Genomic DNA, 16,655 nt, shown 5'->3' with positions numbered 1-16,655 from the left:
AATGAAATGGAAAAAGTGGTCTGTATCCTCTGCACCACATGTGATTGAAATTTCAATACTCTTCCAATGTTTCGTTGATGCGTCAGTTTGCCATTTTGGCCGTTTATTGCTTTTAGACCCAAAATTAAATAATCCTCCTCCAGACAGGCAAAAATCAACTTTCATACACTAACTTTGTGTCAGAATGTTTTTTTTCACTGCAGACTCATCCCATAAGTGACGGGGTCGGGCTTACGGAGTGAATAACTTTGCTTGTGCCTCTAAGTTCTTAATCCCCTGTATAATTAGTTTGGCACTCGAGTCAGCGGCCCTCTTATCTCTGCTGTGCTGCTGCTACGCCGACTGTCAGTTTGCTTCCAGAGCCACTTGCCGGCGTTTCTCTGGTTCGTGGGACTGAGATCTGTGCTTCTGAGGAATACCTTGTTCTGTCCCTGTACGTGTTTGTCGACTGACAGTTTCAGTATAAATGGCACGTGGTTCAGGTCTCGATCGTTTTACAGCACGTCCTTCGGTGACCTGTACCGGCTCCTGTTAGCAAAAAGGACGAAGGTAACGTGCTTCATTAGCTAACGAGGCAGCAGTTGCTGCACGCATGCATGTAATACTGCGACCGAGGCAGCATTTGGTGATGTTCTGCACGTATAACGTTAAGCCTGAGCAGCATTAGCGCGATTACCGGAGGTCAGATCAAACCGCTTAGTGCTAATGTGCCGTCGCTGCTTCATTTCCCCCAGTGCCCGGGAGCCTCTGGGGCCAGAAACACCAGTGTGGGGAGGCACCATCTCCGGACCAGCTACAGTAGCACTGCCTCGCAGAAAAGAGAGCAGCACTCTGCTCCTGGTTTCTGACACCTGTGCACATTTACTCAGCTGTGTTTACCTGGAGTAGCACAGGACCTTTTTCAAAGCTAATCGCACTTTATCTATTTGGCCTTGAGCTGAAGAGCAGCTCTCTCCTGGATGTGGGCAGCAAACTTTGATGCATTCTTCAAGCTTGGCTGTGTTTCTATTTCAACACTGGTGTGCAAACAAGCATCATAATTATGTATAATTTATTTTTAATCATACAGATTAAGGCTTTAAGATTCCCATAAATAAAATACGATGGGTGTTGAAGTGTGCCAAAGAAATGCAATACAACATCGCTGATGAGATCCCCCCACCCCCTCACAGGTGAGCTGGGTAGAAATGTCCCCCCTCTTTTGCTAAAGCTGTCATGCTTCATTTAAGAGGTCACAGAAGTTGGTTACATTGGCTCACAGTTGCCATAGATTGTGACTTAGAGGCACATGAACTAGTTCTGCTTCAAAATAAACTAGCGGAACTGTAGAGTGATACCAAAAAAAAGTGTTTTATAGGGTGAACGTGGAATAGTGTCTTACCCAGATTAGAGTAGGGCAGGGAAACACTTTTATTTTAGTCCAGTGGTGAAGGTATAGCCTGTACAGACCAGCGTTTGAGAACCACAAATGATCAGAGAAGACTCTTAAAATTCAGACGTAACAGTGCTTTTTGGGGGTGGGGGGGGTTTGCAATGCCACACCTGTGATGTTGTTCATTTTAATGCACAGCTGGAGGAAGATGCACTAATCACATTCACACACAGGCGACACTCAGTATGCAGGAGTTAGTCACTTAAAAACAAACAGTGTGGTGCTATTAGTCAAGCCCAGGTAGCTGTACCTGCCCAGTGTGTAAATGACTGGGCGTCTCCAGGATCCAACCTGCACCCTCCCTTCCGTCTCCGTTTACCTTCTGATCAGAGGTGGCCGTGTGCAAACCCACTTTCCTTAAAACACATCTACCCTTTAATCTGCGTTCAAACAGGGCAGGGCATCTAGAATACAAACATTTCTGCATTTAAATAACCCAAAAGGACAAGTGAGAAATATACGCCCTCCCCGTTCCACTGAGAAACTCACAGCGGGTCTGTATGATGGCAATACGACACTCAGAAATACACTCAGCACAAACAGAGACATTTAAAACTCGACCCGTTTGGTCCCAGGCGTATGAAAACGGTCAGTCACTGATCCATAATGAGAGAGAGAATTCAGGGAGTGCATTCTTTTGTAATAAATAAACGGTTACTCCATGCTGTTATGTATGCAGGCTCTCTAAAATGCTTAAGAGCTGTTGTGCGTGACTCGCTATGGCAGCTCACTGCAGGATTTTCCTTAGACAACACCTGAGTTTACCCTTCCGCGCCTCAGGCGGGAGGCCGCTCTGGGTAAATAATTCACAGAGGTCCCGGTTTGTCACAAGATCAGCCATGGAGCTCACGTTGTCGTGCTGCAGGCCTCAGTGTGAAGACAGAGCGCCCCCTGTCTGTGCAGCGCCCTGAGAGTCTTGAACTCCAGTGGCATGGTGTGAGGACTGGCCTGCGACGTGTACTCGTACGTCAGGCTGTCATAGTAATGGTACTTCACCGGGTTCCCCTGGGGTCCAAGGGCGAAGGGCCAGAATCCGTACAGGTGGATCTCATCACAGAACCGGGTCGCCATGGTGTACATCAGAAGACCCGTCGTCGGCCTCTTAATTTGGACCTTGTTTGTCAGCCAGTACCTGCCAAAGAAGGAAAAGAATGGTTAATAAAGACAGAGAGGACAGCACCCTGTGAAGGAATAATCTGATATCAATTTGATCAGTCTGAGTGCCAGTGGCCAGTGGCGGGAGGGGTCACTGTCATTCTGAGTGCCAGTGGCAGGAGGGGTCACTGTCATTCTGAGTGCCAGTGGCAGAAGGGGTCACTGTCAGGCTGAGTGCCAGTGGCAGGAGGGGTCACTGTCATTCTGAGTGCCAGTGGCAGGAGGGGTCACTGTCATTCTGAGTGCCAGTGGCAGAAGGGGTCACTGTCAGGCTGAGTGCCATTGGCAGGAGGGGTCACTGTCATTCTGAGTGCCAGTGGCAGGAGGGGTCACTGTCATTCTGAGTGCCAGTGGCAGGAGGGGTCACTGTCAGGCTGAGTGCCATTGGCAGGAGGGGTCACTGTCAGGCTGAGTGCCATTGGCAGGAGGGGTCACTGTCATTCTGAGTGCCAGTGGCAGGAGGGGTCACTGTCAGGCTGAGTGCCATTGGCAGGAGGGGTCACTGTCATTCTGAGTGCCAGTGGCAGGAGGGGTCACTGTCAGGCTGAGTGCCAGTGGCAGGAGGGGTCACTGTCAGGCTGAGTGCCAGTGGCAGGAGGGGTCACTGTCATTCTGAGTGCCAGTGGCAGGAGGGGTCACTGTCAGGCTGAGTGCACTTGGCAGGAGGGGTCACTGTCATTCTGAGTGCCAGTGGCAGGAGGGGTCACTGTCATTCTGAGTGCCAGTGGCAGGAGGGGTCACTGTCATTCTGAGTGCCAGTGGCAGGAGGGGTCACTGTCAGGCTGAGTGCCATTGGCAGGAGGGGTCACTGTCATTCTGAGTGCCAGTGGCAGGAGGGGTCACTGTCAGGCTGAGTGCCATTGGCAGGAGGGGTCACTGTCAGGCTGAGTGCCATTGGCAGGAGGGGTCACTGTCAGGCTGAGTGCCAGTGGCAGGAGGGGTCACTGTCAGGCTGAGTGCCAGTGGCAGGAGGGGTCACTGTCAGGCTGAGTGCCAGTGGCAGGAGGGGTCACTGTCAGGCTGAGTGCCAGTGGCAGGAGGGGTCACTGTCAGGCTGAGTGCCAGTGGCAGGAGGGGTCACTGTCAAGCTGAGTGCCATTGGCAGGAGGGGTCACTGTCAGGCTGAGTGCCAGTGGCGGGTGGGGTGACTATCAACTTGAACACCAGCAGTGGGTGGAGTCACCATTATGAACGATTCATATCTCATGACCCTTCCAGATGATGACACAGGCAGCCGCTAGCATGCTCACCCTCTGACGGCGTCGAGCAGCCGCAGTGAGGGGAAAGCAGGCCGCACGTCCAGGCTGTGTCGCAGGATGAGCCTAGCCGCCAGCTCGACACGCTCCTCGCCGCCCTTGGCCATGAACGCCGGGATCCACAGCACCCCGCCGGCGATGCTGTGCAGCCGCTGCAGAAAGTGATCCCGCCACAGCTGGCTGGCCAGGTCGCGGAAGGCACGCTGAACCACCGACGGGTTCATGGTGACCAGGCTGCTGCGCAGACCCACATCATGCTCGTATTCCTCCACCGGGGCCAGGTTACACCTGCAGGGAACAGCACCAAGACACCACGGTCTGATTGGGGGAGTCTGTTTGCAAGGGAGGTGCCTGTAAATAGGCCTCGTACAGGGGCGGTTGATAGTGCACCCCCCCCCCCCCCCAGCCTTTTTTTGGAATAAAAGCCTGTTGTGCATTGGCCAGCCAGGCTGGAGATACCATGTGGTCCCAGTAATTCAGCAGCTCACCTGATGACAAAATCATGAGAGTCAATTTCTGGGCCACAGCTGCTGTTGAGCAGGATACCCGAGTTCCCCACTATGGCACAGCGTTTGTGGTGCTGATTCTTCATGGGGGACACCGTGGGTAGGAGCTGGTACAGGCTGGCAGAGACGTTCATGGTGCTGTGACGGTCGAAGATGTAATGGATGACATCTCCGGGTTTCAAAATGCCCTTCAGAATTGAGATGTCCCTCTCGGCATCCAAGAACTTCAAGATGTTTTTCCTTAAAATAAAACAAAAAAATTGCAAAAAAGAAAAAAAAAGATCAAACTGGAAAGAATAACAGAGAACATGTGACACACCATACCTTATCAGGTTTGAGAGGGTCTTGTTGAAATGCCAGCCAGAGGCCACTGGAACAGCACTGCTTGGGGACTGGGGTGTCTTATGGTCCAGAGCATTCAGTGATGAAGTGGGCACTGTCTCAGGAACAAAGTTTCTGGATTTCAAAATGTGGAGAAGAGCTGTGAGTTTATTGCCAAGAATCACAATGCTATAAAGAGCAGTAATGAACAGTGCCTCTACAGTCAGCTTTAAGTACCATCACTGGTAGTTTAAAGGATATTCAGATATTCAAAGTTACAGACATACAATAATTGCTTTAAAAACTTTACGTCCAATGTCAAAAGTGTCAGGCACACTGTTCTGAAGGATCAGCTGACAGCACCACAAAAGCCAGTAACTGATAACACTCAAATCAAAGTCCTATCTTGAGAGTGTGGTTTGAAGCAGCCAAATAACTTACTGTTTGGTTCACGGCACTCTAGTTAATCAAAGTAACCAATACAGGCTAAAATAACCAATCAAAGACCTCAGTGTTCTCCACAACAAACACTCTTCAATCAAGGCCCTCATAAATCAGAATCAAAGTGACTAGGAGGATGTCACTATGGCAACTCACAATGTGAAATGCTTTTTGATGATAGCCTGGTCCCCCCATGGACCGCAAAACACACTTCGGGCTGATTTGCTGAGGTCCTTTTTACAAAGACATTTCCAGGGAGAGTTTGCCTCACCTACTGAGGGTCACATGAAGAGCTTATGACTTACTGGCTCTTGCCTGAAGAAACTACACACAGCAGAAGGGGTAGTACAAGAACAGCTTGTTTGAACAAAGACCTTTCAGTACAATCATCATAATCATAATGGGTTTGTGGTTATGCAACTGCAACTTCCCTTTCAAACGTCTTTGCCTAATTTACTGAAGTTGGGATGGTCAGTAGGGGGATGTGGGGTGGATTTTTATCACCCACCAGAGCCCACATTAATGGCCTTAAGTGCCCTCTGGGATTATATCCTGTTAATGGTAAGTAATGAAAGGCTACAGACCCTGAGATCTGCCTGTAAAAACAGGAGTGAAAGCCAACGATGCCCAAATGGTGGTGGACCATGTGACCTCTTAAGGTCTGGGAATGATCATACTAATAAATCACTAGAGCTGCTGTGGAAAACGTGCAATGCGAGGAAAGTCTTATTAACATCACTGATTCCACGTGAGACAGAGGGACCCCATTCACCCCGAGATGATAGAGTCATGTTAATGAGGTACAGGACCAGGCAGAGATGTATAGAAAACCAAACACATGAGCAGATAACATTATACTATTTTAATAGATCAGATGGAGTTTGGGTCTCAATGGTCCATTGTACTCATCTTCATGCAACACACTGATTTTTAATGGGCAATCACTGTTTTTGTCTATATCCATTTTATCCTGAACATCATGGAACAGTGTAGAACTAAAAAAAAATGTTGGATGACTGATATTGCTGATGGTGATTGATTATGATGATGGCTAACCCAGTGAGCAGAAGATCAGAAGGGTCAGGTGAAGTATGTTGCCAAGGGAACCTGGAAACACTGATATGGAGCATTTTTCAGACATTCCAGAAAAAAAAATATATACAAGTGATGGCAAATCATTAAGCAACACTGCATATATTCTGAATACTCTGTGTTACAATTTCTGGTAGCTTGGCTGCATTGAGCTAATGACTGACAATTTGCAACAACTTTTTGAAGGGCAGCATGATGTTTAAAAGATTACAATAATCTAATCAAGCATCAGATCTATCACTAATAGGGCTTTTGTTGTGCAAGGTTGTCCCTGGGAATGTGTAGTTAGGGATGTCAAAGTGTAAAATGCACTTTCCTGGTAACAAGCCTCAGAGTTTGCCCAGTTATATCAAGAAGCAATGCAGACAACTGAATGATGCTGGTATATAAGCTGGTATATTTGCACAACACACTGTAAGCCTGCTTAATCATTGGTAATCTAAACAAAACATATTGCAAGTGAGTTAATCAAGATCTTCCCAGGCAATTTCCCAGTGGTGGTGGGATTAGGGAACAACCAAATACAAGTACAGAGACCCTTCATACATACTTAAAGAAGCAACATGGAATGTTCAACCAGAACCTCAGATCAGACAGAACCCTCCCTGATGACACCAAAAACACAGATTATTTTTTAAGGCAGTGACCCTCTGAACAAGTGAAGAAAGGCCTTTCTGCATGCGAGAGCCAGTGATGCTCTGTTCCTTTTCAACACAGACACAAATCCAGTCATAGCTAAACAGGACGAACCCAGTATGTGATACTTGAACTGGAAAAAAGCACCAGTGAAGCCAGTCAGGTCAAAAAGAAAAAAAAAGACACTTTGATGAGAATCAGGATGTTGTTGCTTCAAATAATAGCAACTCTTCAAACTGAGATGGAGTTCCAGGTCGAGGAGAGCCGTCACTCTCCGTCTGGGACAGGCGGCTTTTAAAGCCACGACCCATAAAATGCTGGAGGAACTGGACTTTCTGCAATGACCCCAAAGTCAAAAAAAGGCCCTTTTCGAGATGCGAGTGTAATAGATGGGCGTGACCTGGGGGCCTGAGCTAAGTCAATTCTCAGATGTTCCTGTAGGTGAAACAAACCAAAAGGCAGAATTTGGAGATTGTCAGAGTCAGACTCTCATCATATACAATATAACAGGTTAGCCAACGCTGTGCATCTGTGCCAATAGAAGACAGGCAGCAGCGCATAATTCACCACACTTTCTTTAGTAGTTCACTAAGACCATTTTATTTCTAATTTCCAGCGTTTTCTAATCATTCCTGTTCATATAGATCAGCTAATCTGCAATTCCTTCTGATTTAAAATTTCCCTCAAGCTTTATGAGAAAAACACAAGTATTCATCCATCTCACCGCAAAGTTTATGCAGTTACTTCCTTGAAGTCTTTAATTAGGGTTAAATGATCATTAGAGAATCCATCGGGACCCTGGGAAGCTCCAAAGAGATCAGAGGATGAGTGAGAAACGTCCTACGGATCTGCAGAGCTGGAGCCCATTTATGGGCATCAGTTATTTGTGTATGAAGTAGATTTTTACCAGAAAATAATGGCTAATTGAATTTCATTAAATGGGGTTATTGCATTTTAAAATTTGTATTGCAACCAACAGTGTATTAATTAAAGAAGAAAATATCTCCACAGAAAATAAATTATTTTTTGCTAGGATTTCTGAGATTGGGTTGGCTTCTTTTCTGCAGGTAAGTTTCACCCACAACATTAATTCAGACTGTACTTTGGTCACCGTTCCACTGTTTGGAGCACCACAACGTGCTGTGGAGTTATGGAACATATGCATAAACACATAATATACCAAGAAACCTATTTGCTTCATAAATGTGACCTTTTTTATTTTATAAAAGAACAACAAGGTTTTGATGGACTACCTAATTAAATAATAATTTGAGACCATGTTTTTTTAAACATATGGTGTACCCATGTTGTTTCTATGGAAACTAGGAACATAATAAGAACATAAGAACATAAGAACTATACAAACGAGAGGAGGCCATTCGGCCCATCGAGCTCGCTTGGGGAGAACTTAACTAATAGCTCAGAGTTGTTAAAATCTTATCTAGCCCTGATTTAAAGGAACCCAAGGATTCAGCTTGCACTACGTTATCAGGAAGACTATTCCATACTCTGACTACACGCTGTGTAAAGAAGTGCTTCCTTAAATCCAGTTTGAAATGTTCTCCCGCTAATTTCCACCTATGGCCACGAGTTCTTGTATTTGAACTAATGCTGAAGTAACTATTCGGTTGAACAGCATCCAAACCTGTTAGAATCTTATAGACCTGGATCATGTCCCCCCTCAGTCTCCTTTGCTTGAGGCTGAACAGATTTAGCTCAAATAACCTTTCCTCGTATGACATTCCTCTAAGACCAGGAATCATTCTTGTGGCCCTACGCTGCACCTTTTCTAAGGCCGCTATGTCCTTTTTAAGATATGGTGACCAAACCTGTACACAATATTCTAGGTGAGGTCTCACCAAGGAATTGTATAATCTTAGCATTACCTCCCTTGACTTAAACTCCACACACCTGGAGATGTACCCCAACATCCTATTGGCCTTTTTTATTGCTTCCCCACACTGGCGAGAATGAGACATGGAAGCATCAACATACACACCAAGGTCTTTCTCATAATCAGCTACCTTTATTTCAGTAGGTCCCATAAAATACCTGTACTTTATATTTCTGCTCCCTACATGGAGTACCTTACATTTGTCTATGTTAAATTTCATCTGCCAGGTGTCAGCCCAGTCACTAATTAAATTAAGATCCCGCTGTAGCTGCTGAGCCGCTAGTTCAGTATCTGCTACACCACCCACCTTGGTGTCATCTGCAAATTTCACCAGTTTACTGTATATATTGGTGTCTATATCATTTATGTAAATTAGGAACAAAAGTGGTCCTAAAATTGAACCCTGCGGTACCCCACTATGAACGCAGGCCCACTGTGACATCGAGCCTCTTATAACTACTCGCTGCTTCCTATCCGTTAACCAGTTATCAATCCAAGTCGCTACAGTTCCTAAAATACCTGTCGCTTTGAGTTTAAGTGAGAGCCTCTTGTGGGGAACAACATCAAAAGCCTTTTGGAAATCTAAATAGATGACATCATAGGCCTTCTTATCATCAACTTCCTGAGTAGCTTCCTCAAAAAACTCCAACAGATTTGTTAAACAGGATCTACCTCTCCTAAATCCATGCTGGCTATCCCTCAAAATGTTATTTGAGTCCAGGTAATCTACCATTTTCTCTTTGATTATAGCCTCCATAACTTTACCAGTTATACAAGTTAGACTGATTGGCCTATAGTTTGACAAATTACTTCTATCCCCTTTTTTGAAAATGGGCGTTATGTTGGCATGCTTCCAATCAGAAGGTACCACACCTTCAGATAAGGATTTTTGAAACAGTAATGTTAAGGGTCGGCAAATAATATCCCTCATCTCTTTTAACACTATAGGTAAGATGCCATCAGGGCCCTGTGATTTATTTATTTTGAGCTTAGCTAGGCTTTGCAAAACATCAGCTTCAGTTATATATATATTAGTTATAGACGATGTTGAATTAGTAATAAGAACTGGTAAGTTACTAGTGTCCTCGACAGTGAATACCCGTGCAAAACTATCATTGAACTCATTTACTATGTCAATGTCGTTTACAATTATAAGACCCTTACTATCCTGCAGATTAGTAATTTCAGCTTTTAGAGCTCTTTTAGAGTTAAAATACTGGAAGAAACTTTTAACGTCATCCTTAGCCTCCAATGCGATCTTCCTTTCGACATTCCTTTTAGCTCGTCTAATGTCATTTTTTAATTCAGCCTGTAGATTTAGATACTCTTGCTTTATTATGTCATCATCAGTTATTTTCCATCTCTGGAACAAAGCCCTTTTCCTCCTTACTTTATACTTTATGTCCCTATTAAACCACCTAGGTTGCAATTTCCTAGATTTATTTTTGCTAGAAACAGGTATGAAGTCCTCTTGTACTTGCAATAACGTGCTTTTAAAAAATTCCCATGCCTCTTCAACAGTTTTGTTATTTAACTCCATCCAGTTCACGGTTTCTAGTTTTAATCTCATACAATTGAAGTTAGCCTTCCTAACATTATATATTTTTGATTTGGACTTTGCTCTTCGGGCACTAAACTTAACCTCAAATTTAACCATGTTATGATCGCTACTGTCAAGTGGTTCTAAAACATCTAATTTACCAATCCTGTCCTGGTTATTAGACAAAACAAGATCAAGAATGGCATCTCCCCTGGTAGGGGTGTTAACAAACTGAGTAAAAAAACAATCCTGTACTAATTCCACCATCTCAAGTTCATTTTCAGAAGAGCCAGCAACAATGTCCCACTGTATCCCCGGTAGATTAAAATCACCCATAACTACCACATCATTTTTATTGCTCATAATCCTAATATCACTGTATAACAATCTGCTTTCCTCAGCAGCTACATTGGGTGCTCTGTAACAAACACCGACAATTAGGCTATTTGAGTTTGTAGCATCTAATTTTACCCATATAGCTTCCGTACTTTTACTTATATCAGTAAGCTCCCTTGCCTGCAAGATTTCCTTTACATATACTGCAACACCACCTCCCTTCTTACCTATACGGTCTTTACGGAACAATGTGTAACCATCCATATTATATTCTTGTCCATCCTTATCACTCAACCACGTTTCAGTTATTGCTATAATATCATAAGAGTCCGATGAGATAAGAGCCTCTAAATCATGAATTTTATTCCTAATACTCCTGGCGTTTAAATACAGACAACAAAGGGTAGGCTTATTACAGTGCCTACTTATAATATGATTTTTTTGGGCTTTCCGTTTCCCCCCAGTTACATACTTAACTAACCTCCCTGCCCCCCCAGTCCCTAGTTTAAACATTCCTCAACTACTCTACAAATACGCCTTCCCAGTACACTGGTTCCCCTCCGGTTCAGATGCAACCCATCCGGCTTGAACAGGTCCCACCTGTTCCAGAAGGTCCTCCAGTGCCCCATAAACCTAAACCCCTCTTTCCTACACCATCCTTTTAGCCACGCATTTAATCTCCTTATCTCAGCTAACTTAGCCTCACTTGCGCGTGGCACGGGGAGTATTTCGGAAAATACCACCATGGACGTTCTGCTTCTAAGCTTATTGGCGACTTCTATAAATTTATCCTGCAGAACAGCCCTTCTACCCTTGCCTATGTCGTTGGTGCCAACATGCACCACGACAACTGGATCCACCCCAGCTGGGGCCAAAAGCTTGTCCACACGATCTGGAAGGTCTCCTACCTGGGCACCAGGCAGGCAAGACACCGTACGGGACCCTCTATCACGCGTGCACACATAACTGTCTACTCCCCTAATAATGAGTCTTTATTGGGGATTTTTCCCCCACCCATCAAGAGTCAAAAGTATGTTTAATGAGAAGCCAGGACGTAATGTGAGTTGAGTCATGCAATGATGTCTGAGTTCATGAATGGACACTTAAGAGTTCAGCATGTAATTCAAGGCTTTGGTTAAGTTTTAATCCATTGTGCACAAGTACACTGCATACCACAATCAAAAAGGAGCAAGTCAGGAGCAGGAACAGAGGCAACGGACCTGTTGGACTTCAGAAGCAATGTTTGAAGTTTCCTTGTACCTCCAAGATTCCTGAACCAAAACCAGGGGAAAAACAACATTAAACTACATGCCATTAAAGTCATTACTTTAGGTTGTTTCACATGTACAATGGATTTTTAACATAGACTATAAAAAACATTGGAATACCATGTTACATAAAAAGTCCATTTTGATTCACTTCAGTATATGAGCTAAGAACGCACACTCAATGCATTCTATTACACCCTAAGACAGTAAGACACCACTATCCCAATAATGTCATAAGGAGCATGTGCTGACAGCGCATAGCTGCACCCCCCACACTACAAACCACCTCAGGGATGAGAGCCCGGGTGCAGCCATGCGGCAGGTGATACCTGGACCAGAGAGAGGTTTTTATCTGGTGGCTGGAGTGCCAATCCTCCCACCAACCCCCAAATTTCCCTGTAAGTCAGAGGCTGGATGCAGATTAATGTCATACCCATGACGAAGCAATTGCAGGTTAAAGGCCTTGCTCAAGGGCCCAATGGAGTAGGATCACTCCTGGGATTCACAGGATTGAAACCAGCCTCAGAGCCATCACTCTGCCTGTCATGGAGTCCTATTCAATGTAAACAGCACACTAGCGCAATGAGCGGGAAACATACTGTAATCACGATAACTGTTTAGGGCGCTGATAATGGAATCCACTCCCCCCAGCTCCACCCCCAATGATTCTCAAGACACACATTTTAAGAACCACGGCTCTGATCCAGAGTGTTAGAAGAATCATACAGGAACCTAATGTAATGAAACCACAGAAATATGTTAAACCTATAAGCTAATGATGTGGCACTAATTAATAAATGTTTGTAGGCAGTTTGCCTGGGATAAGAGGAGACCCTAGAAAATACAAAGGGTTATTACAGCCAATACTCAGTCAACACTGACACTAGGCATTTAAATGACAAATTTTACAGTAACAGTAATAATCTTTAATGTACTAAAATTAATCTTTACTTCAAGACAAATTAAATATTGAGTTTGTTTGGTTAAGGCTGTTTTACATTTGTCTCCAGCCTTACACCATCATTTTTCAAACCTGTGTTGTGTTTCTGCATCACTGACACAAAGAATTTTCTTTGACATTTACAGGATTTCTTTTCTTCTTCTTCTTTTTTTTTTTTAGAGAATACCCTACTGAACCTCCTCGAACCCTTGACGGTTGCAAACGGGAGAGCAACCCCCATGCTTAATATTAATCAACCAACCAATGAATTAATTATTAATAATCATCAATTATCGTCATCATCACTGTTAGTTATTATTTTGCCTTCCACTGACTAATCAAACATCCATCTATTATCCGTCGCATCGACCAAAGAGCCTTCTGCAATCCTTTGAGCAAACGAGACGTACTGGCAGTCAAAGTAACTTCAGGACACACTGGCTGATATTCACTTAAAGGCTGCTTTGGTCTGAAGGACTAAGCAAACAGTGTGAGGCTCTGTATGACGAAGTGTATGCCTGCCGAGTGTATACACGTTAACGACTCCATACATATTAACTGCGTCACGCTGTACTGCAAATCAGAGTGAACTGGAAAAAGGGAGTGCCTGAAACAGTAGCTGTTGTTAAGTGGCTTTAAGATAATACTTAGGTCCCCATTTGATAGCTATAAACCTTTTATTGATATTTAAAAGCCTCTTAATAAAAGCATCGCCTAATCACAGCCACTCTGCCCAAGTATAAACATGATGATGTTAGTTAAACTTAATTTGTGGCTATAAACATAAGAAAATTGTGTTTTTTTCTGCCTCGCTGATTACAAAGCGCCACGGAGTAACGGGGTTCTCTGTAGAGCTGTAATCCTGAGTGAGATCTCCAGTTTTAACCAGTAAAGCTGTGTGAAACTTTTTGTACATATGAACTGGTTTCGTTTGAGATTAGACTTCCAGAATAGTAGAGGAGAAAATACGGAGTGTCCCTGCCCGAAGGCACTCTGGTAACGGCTGAAATGTCCAGTATAATAGCCACCAGGTTACCACCAATCAGGTGTCATCAAACAGACATCAAACAGTCAGTACTGGCGATTAATATAAAAATATTACAATTAACAGATTAATGTAACTAAAAAACAAGGCACACGACCTCGCCTTTATGATTCCCAGCGATATCAAGTAACTGGATAATTGATGAAACAAACTAACAATTAAAGCAACACGAGAAACGCCACATTGTTACTAAAGAAGCGTAAAGTAGCGTTTGGAGGGACTGACTCGTAGAGGGGATAAAATGCAATAGGAGATCAACTAAGAAATGCCTGATTGAATGGGATGCATCATATGCAGGTTTGCTGCCGGTACAAAGAAACCTTTGGGCAAATTAAACTCCTTCAGCAAAGCGGCTGAAACATCAGCACTCTTGGATGTCTGGCAAGCATTTTAATCCTCTGGACAGAGGTTATCGCAATGGCAGCCAAACAATAAATTACAACACTGGCAGAGAACCTCTCCATGCGAAGTCCTGGGAAACATCCCCAAACCCAAAGCGGAAAAGCGGCTCTCGCAGCGGCGGATAAGGCTGTACTCACCCGGTTTCTTCTTTAAATTCAGAAAAATCTGCGAAAATAAAAAACAGTGCCAGCAACGCTACAACCCCGAAACCCAGTGACCGAAACAGAAACGGCATGACTTTTCTTCCGTCTCTGAGACTTAACCTGAAGATCGCTGCGAAATAGAAATAATAAAGTTCCAAGCAGCAGGTCTTAAGATGTTTTAATTGCCACCTGCATGTTCCGTAGCCCAAAATGATTTTATCCTTGTCATTTTCCTGTTCGAATGTGTTGGTTTGGGAAGGGGCGTAGTTTGAGAGCACAATGCCCAGGTTGTGTTTTGTCTCCCTGCCTCTCCGCCCTCCTTCACTCTGCTCTTACTCCGGAGTAACGCCGTTTCATTTACACCCTATAACCTACAAACTTTCAGTGCAACTGTATTATAAACCCACTTTGGGATTGTGAAGCAGAAATGTGGAGCATCGGCTGCTAAATCAGGCTTAAGGGTGTCGCGCTTCCTCCTCGCTCGTAGCCTAATTCTGAATGGCACGTTTGAGAGAGAGAGACGCTGAAGCTGGACCGGGCTGAAGCTGGACAGGGTTGCCCGGCGCTTCAGAAAACGTGCACTCGGCTGCACCTTTCAGCTCGTGCCGATGAATCCTCAAGCTTGCAAAGGAGTCCACGATTGTTCCCAAAATCTGCTCAGACCCAAAAAATGTGATTTAATCTGCTTAGCCTATACTATGAAAAGCCTCTCAAGTAGCCGTGTCACATATTGTCCACTTATACAATGTTTTACTGGAACACTGGATGTTTTGTACTTAAATACACCAAGGACCCTCTCCGGGTCCTGAAACAGCTCCCTGGACCATAATTTCACAACCACTGCTGCTTAACCTAAAATAAAAGCACCTTACCGCTCACTTATGCTCTCTGCAGCACAAATGGTAGCACAAACCAAGTTCAACATGGTTCTGATAGCCAGACAAAGGCTTGATGCGTGTAATGGCCTCTGGGTACAATGGATGGCTGACTCTGCCTTTTGCCCGCAGTCTGAGGGCATTTAACCGGCTATGCCCCCTGTGGAGCTTGTTAGATGTGCAGCAGAACGCCCTCTGTGACAGGATGGTGCTTCCATCCACTGCCAACACCTCGTAGTCTCTCTTCTTTCTCAAAATAAACCCTGACTATACTTTACACTATGCATCTACTACCAGATACACTAAATATGAGGGGCGGTTTTATGCACATATAACCCTCATATTACTGAAAAATAAATAATATTAAATGTGATTAATGCCAAAGACTGTGGGTGCTCATTGCACTTAATGGATTCTATTTTACACAACGACCATGTAACTACTTCTGGATTAATAGCTAATGAAGCAGGGTAACAGTTACATAAAACCCTGCTAACGACATAAATAATACCTTTGATGAGATTCATTATGTCTCCAATATCATGACTTCTGGGAAAATGAAGGCTAAACAACGTGCCTGTATAATGGATGGGGGGCTTGTTTGCCCGTTTCTCATGGGTAATTGGTTTTTACGTCTGGCATCTTCCCTTCGTTAAGGCTGCCTTGTTGCTCCCCGCAGCATTCGGTTAAGCGATACTCTGTTAGGTGACACTATTTGTAAAAAGCGTTAAATTAGTTTCAAGTTCATTCATTCCCATTTGCGACCACTGGGAATGACCACCTGGCTGCAAATGTGTACCTGTGATCAAAAGCGTTCAATGTGTGTGTGTATCGATTATTATTATTATTATTATTATTATTATTATATATGTGTGCGCGTATATATGTGTGTGCGTATATATATATATATATATATATATATATATATATATATATATATATATATATATAGATAGATAGATATAGATATAGATATATAGATATATGTGTGTGTGTGTGTGTGTGTGTGTCTGCGTGCGTGTATTATTTTTCTCCATTTAAAAATGAAATGGATGTGCTCGGACATATTTCAGTTAACTGTACCTTCTCGTTATGCTCTAAGGAATTTCTCAGGCCTCTGATGTTTCACCTTGTCGGTGAGTCCGAGTCCTTCTGGCCTTTAAGCATTCATCCAACCGTATTCATCTCTAGCCGCACCTCGCCTTTCACCATCTCCTTTGCTATGCTGATCAAGGCATGTGGGGGGACTGGGTTTGGGGCTGTGGGTGATCTTTTTCGGGGTGGGGGGTGCTGCAAATGAAACGTAGGTGGTTTTCTCACCTGTAAAAATCATACTACATTTTCATTACATGCCTATAAAAATACTTCACACT

At 44.0% G+C, this 16,655-nt stretch overlaps 1 protein-coding gene across 4 annotated transcripts; it reads right to left on the bottom strand.

Annotated features, from left to right (window-relative positions):
• Positions 1–1,040: 1,040 nt before the first annotated feature.
• Positions 1,041–15,455, bottom strand: LOC111844957 (alpha-2,8-sialyltransferase 8B-like). Of its 4 annotated transcripts, XM_072717857.1 has the most exons (7): positions 15,280–15,454; positions 14,402–15,060; positions 11,830–11,880; positions 4,674–4,805; positions 4,332–4,589; positions 3,838–4,131; positions 1,041–2,564 (listed from the first exon to the last, which is right to left on the bottom strand). In XM_072717857.1, the coding sequence occupies exons 2-7, from the start codon at positions 14,497–14,499 to the stop codon at positions 2,279–2,281; spliced, it is 1,119 nt and encodes a 372-aa protein (XP_072573958.1). In that variant the 5' UTR covers positions 14,500–15,060; positions 15,280–15,454; the 3' UTR covers positions 1,041–2,278. The 4 variants fall into 4 exon arrangements, with proteins under 4 accessions (XP_072573958.1, XP_072573959.1, XP_023669678.2 ...); XM_072717858.1 differs by lacking the exon at positions 11,830–11,880; XM_023813910.2 differs by lacking the exon at positions 14,402–15,060.
• Between the last annotated feature and the right edge of the window lie 1,200 nt (positions 15,456–16,655).

The sequence above is a fragment of the Paramormyrops kingsleyae genome, chromosome 11 (genome assembly GCF_048594095.1).
Source record: "Paramormyrops kingsleyae isolate MSU_618 chromosome 11, PKINGS_0.4, whole genome shotgun sequence".
In the NCBI taxonomy this organism is placed as follows: Eukaryota; Metazoa; Chordata; class Actinopteri; order Osteoglossiformes; family Mormyridae; genus Paramormyrops; species Paramormyrops kingsleyae.
The sequence above is the reverse complement of the archived record's forward strand: the minus strand, read 5'-3'. Positions and strand labels throughout refer to the sequence as shown.

Bases quoted from the DNA above. Each gene is read 5' to 3' on its own strand.
- LOC111844957 (XM_023813910.2), bottom strand. From the start codon at position 15,425: ATGCCCTCAGACTGCGGGCAAAAGGCAGAGTCAGCCATCCATTGTACC. The intron at 11,881-15,279 runs GTAAGGTGCTTT...GTTTTGGTTCAG, and splicing joins GCAGAGAGCATAAGTGAGCG to GAATCTTGGAGGTACAAGGA. The intron at 4,132-4,331 runs GTGAGCTGCTGA...TGTTCCCTGCAG, and splicing joins TCTCATGATTTTGTCATCAG to GTGTAACCTGGCCCCGGTGG.